Below are 15,983 nucleotides of genomic sequence, written 5' to 3'. Positions count from 1 at the left end.
GGTTGGCCTGGGCTGCTCCCACCTTGGCTGGAAGGGGTGTGGAGAGAGGATGCCTGGATTGCGTCCCGATTGCTTAGAGCCTGGGGTTCCATTTGCAACAGCTGGGGACATGGACAATAGCTGAAGACACGCGCCAGCATACCAGTGTGGGAGCAGATGGGTCCCTTCAAGTGAGGGGCAAAGTGACCCCATCTGAGACCCCGGGACAATGCCCAAGCTATGACCCAATGTAGTTACAGGGTCTTGAACCCGCCAAGGCCAATGATGGAGTGTTGGCTATTGTGAGTGAGTGCTCACAGGACAGGGTCACAGGAGTAGGCAGGAGGGTCCGGGCAGCGTGAGGGCCAGAACACCTATCAGGGCTTCCCTCCACCCAAACCCCATTGCAGGAAGAAAGGGAGAAAGCATTCCTGAAAGACTGAGCAATGCATGAAGGAAAATAAATTTTAAACCAAGGAAATATGGTTGGTTACCAACACTCTGTGCTCGCACAGGCTGGGGTGATGGGCGGTGAGTTGGTTTCTTGTTTCTGGAGACCACAAAGCGAATCCTAAGTTACCCTGGCCAGGATGTTGCTTTGGTCACTCCTGACTGAAATGTGTGGCTATTTGCCTCCAGGGTGGGGACCCCTTTACCCCTGCTGCTCAGAGGGTTACAGGAGAATTACTTTATTAAAGAGAATAAAAGGCCCTTAATCACTGCCAAGGGAGCCAGAAAGGAAAGGAAATGGAGAGCGGTAGAAAGACAGATGGTGGTGGGAGAATGCACGGAACAGAAAAGAAAGGGGACTTCACTGTGGCAGTTCAGGTGTGCTGCAGGCCCTGGAACAGGAAGTGGGACGCTGGGCTCCAGAGAAGAATGAGAAGAATCAGAAGACCCATCTGATCTGTTTGGAGAATCTCCATCTTCCCCAGAGAGGTAGCTGTGTATAGATGGGTCATGCCTAATCCAGAGTGCACAGTCTGTTTTGAAATGAAATCTCCATCTGCATCTTTGAGAAGGCTTTGCCATGACTTCACAAACAGACCACCAGGCCCTGCTTATCTTACCTATCTTCGTATACAGTCTAAGCTTGTCTCCGTATTAATTTCACTATTCATGAAGCAATATTTCAGGGCATCAGCAAATTGACCTAATCATTACTAACTGGGTAGCTTAATACTACAGGTTAGTCTCTCCCAATTCTGGAGACCAGAAGTCTGAAATCCAGGTGTCAGCAGGACAGTTCCATCTGGGGGTTCTGAGGGAGTGCATTCCAGCCTCTCCAGCTCCCAGTGGCTGCTGGCAACCCTTGTCTTATAGCCGCATCCTTCCAACTCTGCTCTGTCTTCACATGACCTTCCCTCTGTGTGCCTCTTCTTTTTGTCACTTACAGAGACATCCAAAATTGGGTTCAGGTCACCTCCTGGACCAGGCTGATCTCATCATGCAATCCTTAACTATATCTTTGAAGTTCTTCTTTCTAAACAAGATCTCATTCAGAGGTTCCACGTAGACCTAGCTTTTGGGGGTGAGAAGATTATTCAGCCCATTACCTTCTAGATGAACAATTTCACCATTTATAGAGGGTCTGCATAAAATAATAATTGAAATTACATTTCTTTTTCAAAGAATAAATAGTTCACATGCCATAAGATGGACCATTTTAAAGTGCAGTTCGATGGTTCTCAAGATGTTGACTGTCTGTGCAGTCACCACCAACCACTAGCCTACTTTCTGTCTGTTTTGATTTGCATATTCTGGATAAATGAAATTATACAACATGTGGTCCTTTCTCTCTGACTTCCTTCACTTAGTATAATGCTATTCCATGTTATAGCATGTGGCAATATCCCTATATTAGTCAGGGTTCTTCAGAGAAATGGACCCAATGGAATGTGTGTGTGAAGGTATGCATGAGAGAGAGAGAGGGCAGGGAGAGGTTTTATTTGGTTTTATTTTAAGGAATTGACTCACATGATAACAAAGACTGACGAGCTCAAACCTGCAGGTTGGGTTTTCAGGTTAGAGACCCAGAAAAAGCTGCCATTGCAGTTTAAATCCAAAGACTATCTACTGGCAGAATTCTCTTGTTAGGGGGAGGTCAGTCTTTTGTGATATTTAGACCTTCAACGAATTGGGCAAGGTTCATCTACATGAGGGAAGGCAATCTGCTTCACTCAGTCTACCCATTTAAATGCTAATCCCATTTGAAAACATCCTCACTGAAATATCCAGAATAATATGTGGTCAAATATGTGGGTACTGTGGTTCACTTAAGTTGATGCATAAAACTTACCATCATAATTCTCTTTTATAGGTAAGTTATAATCCAATGTATGTATGTAACACATTTTGTTTGTCCATTAAACATTTCATGGGTATTTGGGTTGTTTCTAGTTTGGGGTTATCATGAATAAGGCTGTCATAAGCATTTGTGGGTATGTATTTCTAAGTCTGTGGCAAAACTATAACCAAAGACCTTGACTCAGCTTAGCCAAATCTTCCCTAAACCTACTTTTATTTCCCCTTGATTCTAGACTGAGAAAAAGTAGACTTTAACAGATAAACAATTAAATTTTAATTTGGCAGGCAAACCTACTATTACAAAGACAAGACAAATATGTCTTTACATTTCCCTACTTTAGTTAGAATAATTTTATTAGAATGTTGCTCACATATGTACAAACTCAAAACTATATAAAAAGTTCTTAATCTTATTATATTTTTAGCATTATGAAATCCAAACCAACTTAGAAATCAAAACAAAGTATCAAAATAGAATTAAAAATTAGTAATATTAATTTAATGTGACAGATGATGTTATTTTACTAAAATCCCAGCAAGAATGTGTGGTACAGCTACTCAGGATGCAACTTCTTCTGAGTTTGGCAAGCCTATGGTTTATTTTCCCTAAGGATAGAGCACTTATCCTACCACATGTTTTACTATTGCAGATACTGTATTTGTGTATACACTATAGCATAGTTCAGCTTTCATTTGGAATGAACATTTAGTTTGTATTAACCCTACCTTTGCTCTTTTCTCATTAACCTAGGATAATTAAAGTAGTACTACTAGTTGGCATAAATGTAGCCTTATGTAGAAATGCAAATAAATGCAACCACTAAATCACATGGCAGAACTCCAAAGGATGCAGAAAATGTTTTGTGTAACTCATATGATACTGGAGATGCCAGTATGTTAGTTTCAGTTGAATATATTGAATCAGCACATAGTGATTGAGATAGGAGGGACATTTATTCTTTGTCACTGAACAGGAGCACAAAAGTAGGCATTCCATGTATAGATGGATAGTTCCATGACCCTGGCTGGTTCTGTCTTTCTATTTCACTATCCCAATGGCAGCTCTCATTTCCCATGTTGCCTCAGCACAAGGTAGCTGCTGGGGCTCCAGTCTCCTTTCAGTTATTAGGCAAGAGGAAGGGCAAGGACACTTTGTGTGCTACTTTCCAGGAATGACTCAATACTTTCTACATCTTCACTGACTGGAACTGAGTACCAGGACTTCATTTAATGAAGTCAGTCTGAGAATGAGTCTTTATTTCTGGGCAATAAAGAAGCTCTCTGATGGAGAGGCATCCACTATTGGTCTGAGTTGTGTGGCACAAACTTAAACTTAGTAGGGAGCTGTGACCCAAAATCAGCAGCCAGACCACCAAACCCAGGGGCGAGCCATGATTATCTTCATTGCAGTCTCTCATGGAGACACCAACGGGGGTGTTGCAGAGTTCTCTGCCTTCCGGCTCTCTTGGTATCCCCCACATGACAGCAGCTCCCCATGGTCCTTCTCCACTCCGCACCCCTTTCCCACCCAACCAGTGAGTCCTTCCTATCTTCCTCCCCTAACCTCCCATCTCAGATGAGCTCTGATTCTGCAGATCCCCTAGCTGCTTAGAATCTTTGAGTTCCCAGTGCTTTGCCCAGCACAGCCAGTGGGTCTGGTTCCCTGGCATGGACTGCTGGAGGACGGGCAGGATGCCAGAACTGCCAAGCTCAACGTCTCCCTTTGGTTCTGCTGCATTCCTACCCAGCAAAATCTTTGCGTTCTTCTTCCAAAAGGAGCACAGTGTCTATTCAGGTCAGTGGGAGGGTCTCCCATCTTGTGTTCCCACCCCATTCAGAAAGCCTGTGAGCGGGTGGGTTTGCATATCTTGAATCCCACTCCTACCCCACCCCACATTCACACAGCTGGAGAGGTGCAGGAGCCAACACATCAGCTTTTAAATTTAATCACCTTTTCTTTTGGGCCTTTGGGCCTTATAACATGAGAGAGAGTTGCTCACCAGACTTTAACAATTCTTTCCCTGAGGAGACAGCAAGTATAGTTTACAATGAGCAGGGAGAGCAGCCTAGGAATCTTCCATCTATGCCTGAGTCTCAGGCGCATCAATATTGTTTACGGCCAGTTCTGTCCCAGTGGGAGAAAATTAGGGGCATGGACCCTTGCTGAACCCTGGGCTGGTGTGGAGAAGTTCCCTCAGGAAGATTAAGAAGCCAATCTGCTCCCACCCCACTCCCAGACATCTGCTGTGGGGTTTGACTTTAGGAAGATGAGGCTGGACACCACTGCTGGCTTCTTGCTTTGTCCTGGTGACTTGGCATAGAGCCATTACTGCTTTTGCTCCCTGACAAGAAGATTCAGGCAGCCCTAGGGACTGCAATAAAGTCTTGAATTTTTCAGAAATTCTTGGCAATGCATTCTTCTCGCTAGGACTTGATTCAGCTCTCTGAGCTATAGTTGGTCGCCTTTGGTCTACTGCACGCTATAAATGCTTCCCCAATCTGAACAGAAAGGCTGAATGTATCTCTTCTCCTGTTAAGACAAGGATTCAAACTCAACACACCAACCCCAGCAGCCTCCCGTTCTGCCGTGTATTCTCTCTGCAGCATGGAGCTATTCGGCATGTGAAGGGGATCTCTTTGTTTTAATGGGCGATAACTTTATTTTAAAAATTGATATTAATTTAATCCATGCAATGTTCGCAATTTATGAAATGTTTATAAAATTTAGAATATATTATTTGGAGTTGTATATTTATGTAATTTATAAATATATATTAAAAATTTTTATTGATAGGACCCATGGTCAATATAGTCCCTTTCCCAGCTTCTTGTTTTGAAAAATTTCAAATCTATGGAACCATTTCAAGAATAGTATAAGAGACATTCTTTAACCCTTCACAAAGATTTTAAAAATTTTATTAATTATTATACTCTGCCTTCTATGAGAGAGAAAGAGAGATTGCTTTTATTTTTGCTGAACCATTTGAGAGAAAGTGGCAAACATCTTTACACCTCACTCCCAAATCCTTTCCCCTGTATCTCTTAAGAGCAAGGGCATTCTCCTCCTTTGCCACAATATAAACAGCATACTCAGGAATTATTATTTTTTTGGTGCTGAATTAAACATTAACATTTTATTTTACAGTTACGGTGTCAGCAAAGGCATGAAGAGGGCAAATTGGTCTCCTGTGGCTTGTGGAGAGTGTGTGGGTCTGGGAGTCGTGGTGCCTTGGGCTTGGGCCTTGACTTTGCCCTTGATGACTGACAGGAGTTACCACTGAGGCAGTGCCGACACACCCATATCTAATACACAGGCCATATCCACATATGGGCTCTGATGCTTTGGGATAAATGACGATCCCTTGTCATTGTCTCTTGTTTTTATGTAGCCATCCTAGTGGATGTTAAGTGGTAGCTTATGTGTATTTATTTTGAATGGTCATTTAAAAATATTTGTGTCCATATAAAACTGCTTCAAATTCCTTAATTTGATTGTGGCAAAATAAGACATAAAATTCAGCATTTTAGTCATCGTTGTGTCTGCCTTCCAGTGGCGTTAACTGCACTCACCATGTTGTGCAAACATCATCTCTATTCATTTCCAGAACTTTTGCCAAACAAAACTCTATGTCCATCTGATGATAGTTCCCAACCTCCTGCCCTCTGGCAGCTTCTATTCTCTGTTCTGTCTCTATGAATTAGCCTGATCTCAGTACCTGAGATAAGTGGAATTATATACTATTTGTCTTTTTGGGTCTGTTTTTTTTTCACTTAGCATGTTTTCAAAGTTCATCCATGTTGTCATGTAAGTCAGAATTTTATTCCTTTTTACTTAAATTCTTTTGTAAGCAGCTGTGGTATAACCTTGAATAGTAAGATAACACAGAAAATGTGCCCTGCACTCCAGGATGTTTGGGCTTTAAGATCCTGGGACAGCTGGGCATGGTGGCACTGCCCTTAATTCCAGCAATTCGGGAGGCTGAGACAGAAGGATCTCAAGTTCAAGACCAGCATCAGTAACTCAGCGAGGCCCTAAGCAACTTGGTGAGGCTGTATCTCAAAATAAAAAATAAAAAAACAGGCTGGGAATGAAGATCCTGGGACAGGATCCTTGGTGGGATGCACCACCCTCCCTTGGTCTGCAGAGGCCAAGGTTATCACCTTCTGCAACCAATACTCATTGTGAAGGCAGAAGACACTTCTGAATAATTCTGATCTAGATGTTCCTCAGACTTGCTGAGGGGACTGTAGGTGGGACTCCCCCATGGAACACAACTAAAAGAGACATTTTGCTATTCTAATGTTTATAGGGATGGTGGCCCACTAAGAGGGGCAGAAAGCACAGGTTGCTTGTGAGCTTTAATATCTCATTCCAGAATCATGCTGTCTACAATTTTATCTCATTGATTTTCCAAATAAGGGCACTCTAATATGTTGTTTACAAGAAAGCTGTAATAGTCTTAAGTCATGTTCATCCAGCTCATAATATTTAGCAAAGTCTGTGTAGTTGTTTGGGATGAATTCCTTTCTTTATTCATAAAAAGTTAAGTGAATTCCATTGACTTCTGATTTATGTTGTTTAAACAGTTTTCCTAAATAAAAACAAAAGAAATAATCAGCATTCTCTTGACTCCTTAGATTAAAACTTTGGAACAGACCAAAGCCATTGAAGACTTAAATAAATCCAGAGACAAGCTGGAGAAGATGAAGGAGAAAGTTGAGGAAAAACTCATGTCTGTCAGGTCAGAATTGGACACGGCAGAGCATGGGGCTAAGGAGGACAAGGAAAGGGCCAGACACATGATAGAAGCGTTGACCAGCGAGATGAAGACCCTGAAAAGATCTCTGGAGGAAGCAGAAAAGAGAGAAAAGCGGGTAGGTACAAGTCAGGCAGTGGAAGCGTATGTGGGAAATGGCCGGACAATTCAAAGGCTGGATGATTACTCACTAGGATGCTTCACAGACTGTCACCCTGGTGCAGGGGCTGTGCTACTTTGTGTGATTCCAATTTAGTGTTTGTGCTGCCAAAGACAACACCATTCACACACTTCTTCAAGCTTTCTTTATCATTACAACATACCCTCCTGCATCTTTTCGGCATCCCAATAACTATTACGAACGACCATGATTTGCAGTTCACGGTTGCACGGCAAGGATTGTAGAAAATAAAGACAGGCTCTTATCAGAGCAGCGGCAAGCCAGTGAGAATCCAGGTTCTGGTGGTGGCAAGGTCGTTTGTTATGTCTGGTGATGACCCCTGGCTGTGCAGCCTCCACATCCCTTCAGGTTAACAGGGCTCTTGCTCCGGGGAAAGGCTTCATCTCTGGCAGAGCTCAGTTGCAGGAAACAGCCTCCAGTCTCAAACAGTGGCACCCAGACTTGCAAGTCCACCAAACCCAGATGTAAGCCATAAAAATGTACTCATTGGCTGGCTGGCTACAGGGAGGAACATTTTATCTGGTGAGCACATCAGGTCAGGCATAAGGAAATATGTCCCGGGCAGCCTGACCCCCACTGCCTCTGGCTTTCATGTCACTCTCTCTCTGAAACTCAGAGGGGCAGAGAGTGGACTCTCGTCCTAGGATGCTGCCCTCCCCCCCCCCCCCCCCCCCACCTTCTTTGGCTGCCTCTGCTTTGGCTCATGTGTCAGACAGAGTTTGTGGAATGCCAAACCATGAGAGCAAATGTACTCGGGGGAAACATCCTGGGAATTAAGAGCTCTGATCACATTCAAAAGGATGGAAGCTTGAGGGGAACATTTCATCTGGGCAAGAGGCCTGTGTCTCAGTCTGCTGAGGTGCTGTAAGCCCATGCTATTAACTGGTTATCTCGTAAGCAAGACAGTTCTTCCTCACGGTTCTGGGGGTTAGGTAGATTGGGCATCTGGTTCATAGATGGTGTCTTCTCTTTGTGTCCTCAAGTGGTAGAAAGGAACAAGGTAGCTCTCTGGGGCCTCTTTTATGAGGGCGCTAATCCTGTCCTGGGGACTCTACCATCATGACTTCATAGTAACCTAATGAACTCCACCTGATTAGCTCTTCCTCCTGATACCATCACATTGGTGGTTGTTTCCACACATATATATTTTTTGGTGCAAGCATTTCTACCATAGCAGGTGGAGAGGACATTACATTTCCCAAATTGAACTCTGCATGGGAAGGTGGTTGGCAAGTAAACGGGCCTGGGGCAGGCATGTATGGACAGCATTCCTCTAATGTAATCTTAGTTTCTTGTTGGATCACACCTTTTCTAAAGTGGAAGGTACCTTTAATGAGGTGTTGTCCAGATTGCTCTCATTTACCTGCTTCTGCATTAGATTAGAACCACAGAAACCAGCCTAGGAGAATTTGAAGGGGTATATGAAGCTAATTTCAGCCATGATCCCTGGTCTCCCATTTTTCTTTCTTGTTGGACAAATAATCCCACACCAGTCCCATGTTATGGTTTGAGGTGGCAGTCTCTGTGATGTGATATGATACTAACTTAGAAGCCCTCCTTCTTTCTTGCCATTTGTTCTTTTAGTTTTAGAAGTTGATGGTCCAGTTAAGATTCCAATGCACAAACATACCAACATTTGTATATTTCTAGCTCTGTATTTTTAGTATGCGGAGCACATACACAGTTATCATTTCATTTGTTCAGAATTTCAGAGCAAGTAAGTGTTGAAGAAGAGAAAATGAAGTCTTAGGTCAGAGTCTCATTTATGGGTTCTTAACTGGAAATTTTGACTTAGTAGCTAATCAATTTGCTCATCAGAAAAATGGTTATGAAATTGCTGAGGGGTGACCCTTGAAGAGACTTTAGAAGTAATTAGCTGGCAAGCCGACTTATTTTATGAGTGAGACTACTATGGCTAAAGTGGGTAGGTAATTTACCTACCTTGTGCAAACCTGAGTTTTCCAGGTTTTATTATTTATCCTTTTGCTTTTGGTTGCACTTGACCCAGCAACAGTAGAGACGTTTTGTTCTCCTAGTTAATGTGTTTCTGTTTGATATTGCAGCTGGCGGACTTCAGGGAGGTAGTTTCCCAGATGCTGGGCTTGAACATGACCGCTCTTGCTCTTCCTGACTATGAGATCATCAAGTGTCTTGAAAGACTGATTCATTTACATCAGCATCGCCTTGTTTCCTGTGCCTGCCTCAAAGACGTGACTCCTGGACAAGACAGGCACCCACGAGGGCACTCAAAACTTCTTCATTGAATGCTTGTCTCTAGAGGGAGGTGGAACTAAGAAATCGCAATTCCTACTTTCACAAATTCCTCAAATCTATGAAATGTGATCAGTGTGTGAATATTGTGTACTTTGATGATGTACTGAGGCTGCATTATTGGCAGAAAAGGGTCTCAAAGGTGCCAGCCCTAGACAAATAGTTAGCACTGAAAACATCTATTATTCCATTTGCTAACACTTTGAGATCCAGAATTATTCCACTAGATTGCAACCTAGACTGGGAAATGGAAGTATAGAATTGACATTGACAGGGTAGCTTTTTCAATTGGGGGTTCACTAGCCAATTTAATTCTCATAACCATATGGAGAAGCTTTCTTAAAAATTATTTTGATATATATTTTTATTTGACACATAGAAATTGCACCTATTTATGGGGTACAGGGTGACATTTCAATACATGTACACAGTGTATAATCATCAGATCATGGTAACATGAGAACCTTTAATACCTTTGTTTTACAACCTCTTAGGGGCTCAGATTATGTCCCCTGTCCAAATTTGTAACTGGTTAGTGATGAGCAGGATGTGCAGTATGTTGTCTCTGTGTCAGAGGTTGTGTCTCTTCTGCCCCACAGTCTCAGCTTCTCCTGAGTCTTAAGGGTATAGAAATTGCCAGCACAAAGAAAGGAAAACATCCCTACAATCAAGAATTAAAGTCCCAAAGTGACAGTGACGAGCAGAACCTGTATGGCTTTTTAAAAAAACAATTCACTCAGTTTATTTGAATAAAAGATAGATTTGAGGTTCAGTAAGAAGCTTACCTGTTTTAAATGTTACTGCCAGATGCAAAATTTTAAATGTCTGAGCAGGGCTGAACATTTTCTATACTATCCAAAGATATTTTAAATAGCATTATTTCAAAACTCTAAATTTATTATTTTTCCATGTTTGGCTTATCAGTTCTTTTAAAGTAAAAAAAAAAATTATGTGAACCCAACCTAAAAAATGGAGAAATTCTATAGCTTTATTCACGAATATACCAAAAATACAGCTGGGATAATTTTTCATGGTGGGGATTTTATTATAAATCTCTTATCAATTTCTGCTTTCTTTTGGAATTTTTTTTTTTTTTTTTTTTTGGTACTGGGATTGGACCCAGGGCCTTTCACCCAGAGCTACATCTCCAGTCCTTTTATTTTTAATTTTGAGACAGGGTTTCTCTAAGTTGTCCAGCCTGGTCTCAAACTTACCATCCTCCTACCTCAGCCCTCCCAGATAGCTGGGATTAGAGGTGTGTGTCATGGCACCTAGTTTCTTCTAAAATTTCTTTTGCACCAATATTTTTCAGATTAAAGAAACCTAATACTCTCTTGCAAAGGTTGAAACTAGATTAGATCCTGGTGTCCATAAAAAAGTAAAAAAACTTTCTTGCAACATCAGGGAAACTTGAATGTAGACTCAATGCTGGGTGCCATTTTTTTATTTTTTTAAGCTTGATAAATGTACTGTGGATTGCAATACTTTCAGTAACTAAAAGTCCAAGAATCCATAGTACTACCCCAAATAAGTGATGAAATAGGGGAAAAAGTGAAGAACTTCTTTTAAGAAAATTGCTATCTGATAAATGTGGGGCAATGGTGATCAAGAAGAGAAAAAATAAAATCTGCGAGTAAATGAGTGACATTTACAGGTTGGGTGACAGATACACAGAGGCAGAGTGACCTTGGCTCCGCTTGGTGCAATGGGCTACCTCTGCCTGCTTTCTCCTTGATGTGAAGGTTGGGATAAGTGGTGTTTTGTGAGTGGGTACACACATGGTAGAGCCCTGCCTGAGGACACCAACTGGACCCACACAAGGCCAGAGAGCAGACTTGAATGTTCTCAGAGGGAGGCTGCAGTCTTTGGATGCCCCTCTCATGCTCCAAACAGGCAGTGGCGTCTACTTTGGAACCCACCCCCGCCCCCAGTGGAGGAAGCGGCTTCCCCGGGTCCCTGGAGCAGGTACCCATGAATACAATCATGGATCTGTGTGTGTGTGTGTGTGTGTGTGTGTGTGTGTGTGTGTGTGTAGGAGGGCTGTTTTTGTACATTTTGCTTTCCAAACACAGTTTTTAATAGATTTTATTTAGTTCCTTTATAAATTTATTTTCTACACCATTCAAAGATATTTTAAAACATAAATGTGTTTCCGTGATTGATTTATCATTAAATATATATTAGGATTCATGTAAGAGGCTAAAAATAGCCTATAGTGGGTAGTATTTTACTTTCTCAGTAGTATATGAAATTATACTATTTATCCAAATATGTTTATATAGTATTTCTACTGTATGAATGGGGGTATATACAATGATGTTTAATATATAAGGAAATATTTTAAATGTTTGAATCTAATCCTTAGAGACTTTTAGTGGAAAGGGTATATAGAATAAGAAAAAGAAGTCCTGCCTATGCATATGGTTCATACAGTTGGTTGGACAAACTGCAAACCTGCTAGTGAAAAGCCATTTCCTCTTTGTTAAAATGGCAGTTGGCTATTGCCAATCCCTCAGGGCCACTCATTCCAGAGTTGGCAGGCCAGCTTCTTGTTTTTATGTGCATTTTTGTTCATCTATAATATCCATGTATATTTTATGTTGTCCAATAAAATACATTAGATTGATGTGATTTTTAGATGAGGCCTTAAAATATTTAATATTAACTCTTCTACCAAATATGCTTGAGTGAAATTGCTACTGGGGTTATTGTTCTGGTCATTGAGACATCTAAATATCTGCATAAAATATTTCAGGAAGAAACTGTAAGCCCGATCTGTCTAAATTTCCAGTTTTACCTTATAGTCTATTTTTCAGGTGAATAGCAAGCAATTCTATTCCCTGAAGAGCTTCTGGGAAGTCTGTAGTACTGATTCTGTTAATGCCTGGGACTCAGAAGTGGGGTCTAACTTTCACTGGGGCACCAGTTTGTGGTAATGCAATCTTTGACTTGGAAGGTGTACGGGTTTATACACCAGTGACCTTATCCACGTTATTGCACTCTGCTCTCAGCTTCCCATCAGCAAGTGTGGTCTGGGTGCTCTCTTGACCCTCTGTGTCTTCCATGCCATTACTCTATGTCGTATGAGAACCACTGTTCTTTGGAATCTTCTGCTAACTGTTGTATAATTTTCATTTGTCCTCATTGTGTTACCTAGTGACATCCTGCCTATTCTCCCTACTTAAAACTTTTAGAAATGGTTCCATAGTGTCTTTTCCACCCCACTGAGTCCTGCTTTCATTTTGGGTGACATTAATGCCCGTAAGGCCACCCACACATCATATCTGTTATTCCTGGGCCTTCTCAACTCTCATATCTTTCCCTTCTGTTTTACTCAGCTGTTTTGCCGCTGTGACTAAAAGACCCAACCAGAAAAATTGTAGAGAAGGAAACATTTATTTGAGGGCTCATGGTTTCAGAGGTCTCAGTCCATAGAAGGCCAGTTCTATTCCTCTGGGCTGGAGGTGCAACTGAACATCATGGCAGAAAAGTGTAGCAGAGGGAAGCAGCTCACATAATGATCAGGAAGCAGAGACAGCTCTCCACTTGCCAGATACAATATATTCCCCAAAGTCATGCCCCCCAATGCCCACCTCCTCTAGCCACATCCCACCTGCCTTCAGTTACCACTCAATTAATCCCATCAGGTGGTTAATTCACCTGGGTTACACTCTTGCAATACATTTTTTTCTCAAACCTTCACACACTGTCTTACACGTGAGCTTTTGGGGGACACCACAACCCAACCATAACATTTCATTTTGCTTTAGCCATTCACACCTTAGATTGCAGTATGTAGTAGTGCAATTTAGACCACCTTAAGTTGAAAAGAGAACTTCAAGGGCTCATGTGAAAGATTCAGGTGTAGGCTAGCTTCAGCTTGGTAGATTTAGGGATTTGAAATTTTTATTGATTCTTTTTGCTCCTATTCATCTCTCGTCTCTGCTTTATTTTGCTTGTCCTTGTCGCTGGCTCTTTGCGGTTCCAAAATCTGTGGATATTTGTCACTGCCTGCAGTAACAACTTGCACGGGTCTTATGGGTGGTGGACTGGAAACTGAGGCACTTCTATCTTTCTCTTTAGTGCACTGCCTTCCTGCCTGCCCGTTCATAGAGGATAGAGGAAATGAGGTTTACTTGCTTTGAGAGGAGAGAGAGAGAGACTTTGCTTATCAGAGAGGAAGAAACTTTGCTTAAGAGAGACCTTGAGAGAAGGACAGGCTTTGCTTAGAGGAAGAGAGACTTGCTACGCCTCACTTAAGTTCTGCTGCTTCCTGGTGCATCCTGCATCCTGTGAACTAAGGGTGTGTCTACCTAAGGTGCCCTAGTGATGCGTCTCAGTCCTCTGTTCTGCGATCTGCCTTCCGCCACTTTTCTTTCTTCTTGCCATTTCTTTTGCTAGCTGCTGTGTTCTTTCTTCTGGCTGCCGCCGCCGCTTTTCCCTACTAGCTGCTGCCACGAGTTTTTCCCTCTGGCTGCTGCCTTGCGTGTGTCCTAGCTGCTTCCGTGTGTATCTTCTCCGCCTACGCTTATATCACCTCCAGGAGGCGGAGAGCAGGGCCACGCCTCTTACGCCAAGATTAGGCGAGGCCTCCGAGCAGGCAATTAGTGCTTGAGAACACATGCGCACACATTGTGTACGTGGATGAGAAAATCACCTGAGTGTGCTTATGTCAATTAACCTCCTCGCTGCAGATGTGATCAACATGGCACAGCCCCCAACAGTCCTTCCATGTTGGCCTCACTTTATCCTGCAAATGGAGTCCTCCATGCTGACAGGAAAGATGGGCTTTCCAACTGTGTTAGTATTTTTGTCACTGTGGCAAAATACTTCAGAAAAACCACTTAAAGGAGGAAATATTTATTGGCTCATAGTTCTGCAGGTTTCAGTCCATGGTCAGCTGGCTCCATTGTTTTGACTGAGGAGAGGTAGAACATCATGGTGGAACATCAGGGTGTGGTGAAGGAGACCTGCTCACCCCATGGCAGAGAGGAAGAGCCTGGGGACAAGACATACCCTTCTAGGAATACCCCCAGCGACCTCCTTCCTCTAACTGGCCTCACCTCCTAATAGCCCCATCAACTATGGACTAATCAGTAGATTAATCCATCGATGGGGTCAGATCCCTCATGATCCAACCATTCCAAAATGCCCCATGTCTGCACATTGCTGCACTGGGGACCAAACCTTGCAAACAAGAGCCTTGGGGGACATTCTAGATCCAAACCATAACAATAACCTATGAGCTGATATAAAGGACTTGTCTCCAAGCATCTGTGAGAAATCTTAGAGAAGAGCCCTCTCTTCTTGTCATGTGATCATCCCTGATCCAATCCCTGGAGCCAGGGATGAACCCACCGGCCTGCAGCTCATGCCAACCCTGCAGTGAGGTGGGGTAGGGTGATACTCTAGGATTAACTCTTCAACCAGGACCACCTGTAATGTAGATGTTGCACACACACATGCATGCACGCACGCAGGCATGTACACACACCAGAACCTCCCAGTTACCTAGATTTCTCCAGCTCTGGCATCTTAAAATGCTTTAATTAACATATAATAATTGTACACTCTAGTGGGATTCAGTGTGACATTTCCACACACGCGCACAGCACGCACTGATTGAAATTTTAAGTTAAAATCTCCACAAACTTTTTTTCACCCCAGACCTTAACTTCCCACTACTACAAAGCTTTGGTTTCCTTGATCATCGTATTTCTCCCTCCTCACCCTGCCAATCTTTATTCCATCTGGAGCCAGACTAGAGATGATGGTTCATTTCTTCAATCATTCTCTTCCTAATACCTTTAACTTCCTGTTCCCTGGCCTTTCTGTCCTCAACTTTGAAATAATCCCAACTACCAATGTTTCTGCTGTTTTTCCTGCCCCACGGAATGAGGCTAGAGAAAATCACATAAAATCACAGCTAAGTGGCATCCCAAATTCATGACCTTGAGCCCCGTTGAGCCCTCTGCGCTAACTGGTAATACAGCAGTGTTTTCCTGGTTAGCTTTTACTGCCATTTTCCGAAACTACTATTGCAAATATTCTTCTCTTGCTCAAGGCTCTTATCCTTTCTCTTCCCTCTTCACTCTCAGTGGATAATCTCGTCTGTGATTTCACTCAGCAAATAGAAGCCATTACAGGAAACACCTTCACTATCACACCTAATACAGCCTCTGTGTCTGCTCCCAGCATCCCTCCTTCCCTCTTCCCCTCTTGGCTTATTTCCTCTACCTGGGCACTAGAGACCCCAGCAACTTAGTCCCATCAATTGTTTTCTTCTCTTTCAAATGTTTTTGTCCTTACCTTTGTTAGTAGCTTATTTCTACCAGTCTTTAAATAGGTTCAGATCTCTCTTGAAAAATCACTCTCTCTATTTGTGACAATTCTTCAGAGTCTTGTCCCCTCTTCCTCTTTACAGTTAAGCCCCTGGAAAGTGTCCTTTACATTTCTGTCTCTGGGTCTCCTCTCCTAATCATCACATC

General features: G+C 42.6%; 1 protein-coding gene across 4 annotated transcripts in view; it reads left to right on the top strand.

Annotated features, from left to right (window-relative positions):
* Positions 1-13,452, top strand: part of CCDC170 (coiled-coil domain containing 170) — an 86,507-nt gene extending 73,055 nt beyond the window's left edge. For 2 of the 4 annotated variants that reach the window (XM_079146635.1, XM_079146634.1), the window contains exons 10-11: positions 6,925-7,161; positions 9,288-13,451. In XM_079146635.1, coding sequence (XP_079002761.1) covers positions 6,925-7,161; positions 9,288-9,488 — 438 coding nt within the window. In that variant the 3' untranslated portion in view covers positions 9,489-13,451. Of the gene's footprint in view, positions 1-6,924; positions 7,162-9,287 lie in introns of all 4 variants that reach the window. The other 2 variants (XM_079146636.1, XM_079146637.1) reach the window with 2 other exon arrangements.
* Positions 13,453-15,983: the final 2,531 nt, after the last annotated feature.

The sequence above is a fragment of the Sciurus vulgaris genome (assembly GCF_902686455.1).
Source record: "Sciurus vulgaris genome assembly, chromosome: 7".
Taxonomy (NCBI): domain Eukaryota; kingdom Metazoa; phylum Chordata; class Mammalia; order Rodentia; family Sciuridae; genus Sciurus; species Sciurus vulgaris.
The sequence above is the reverse complement of the archived record's forward strand: the minus strand, read 5'-3'. Positions and strand labels throughout refer to the sequence as shown.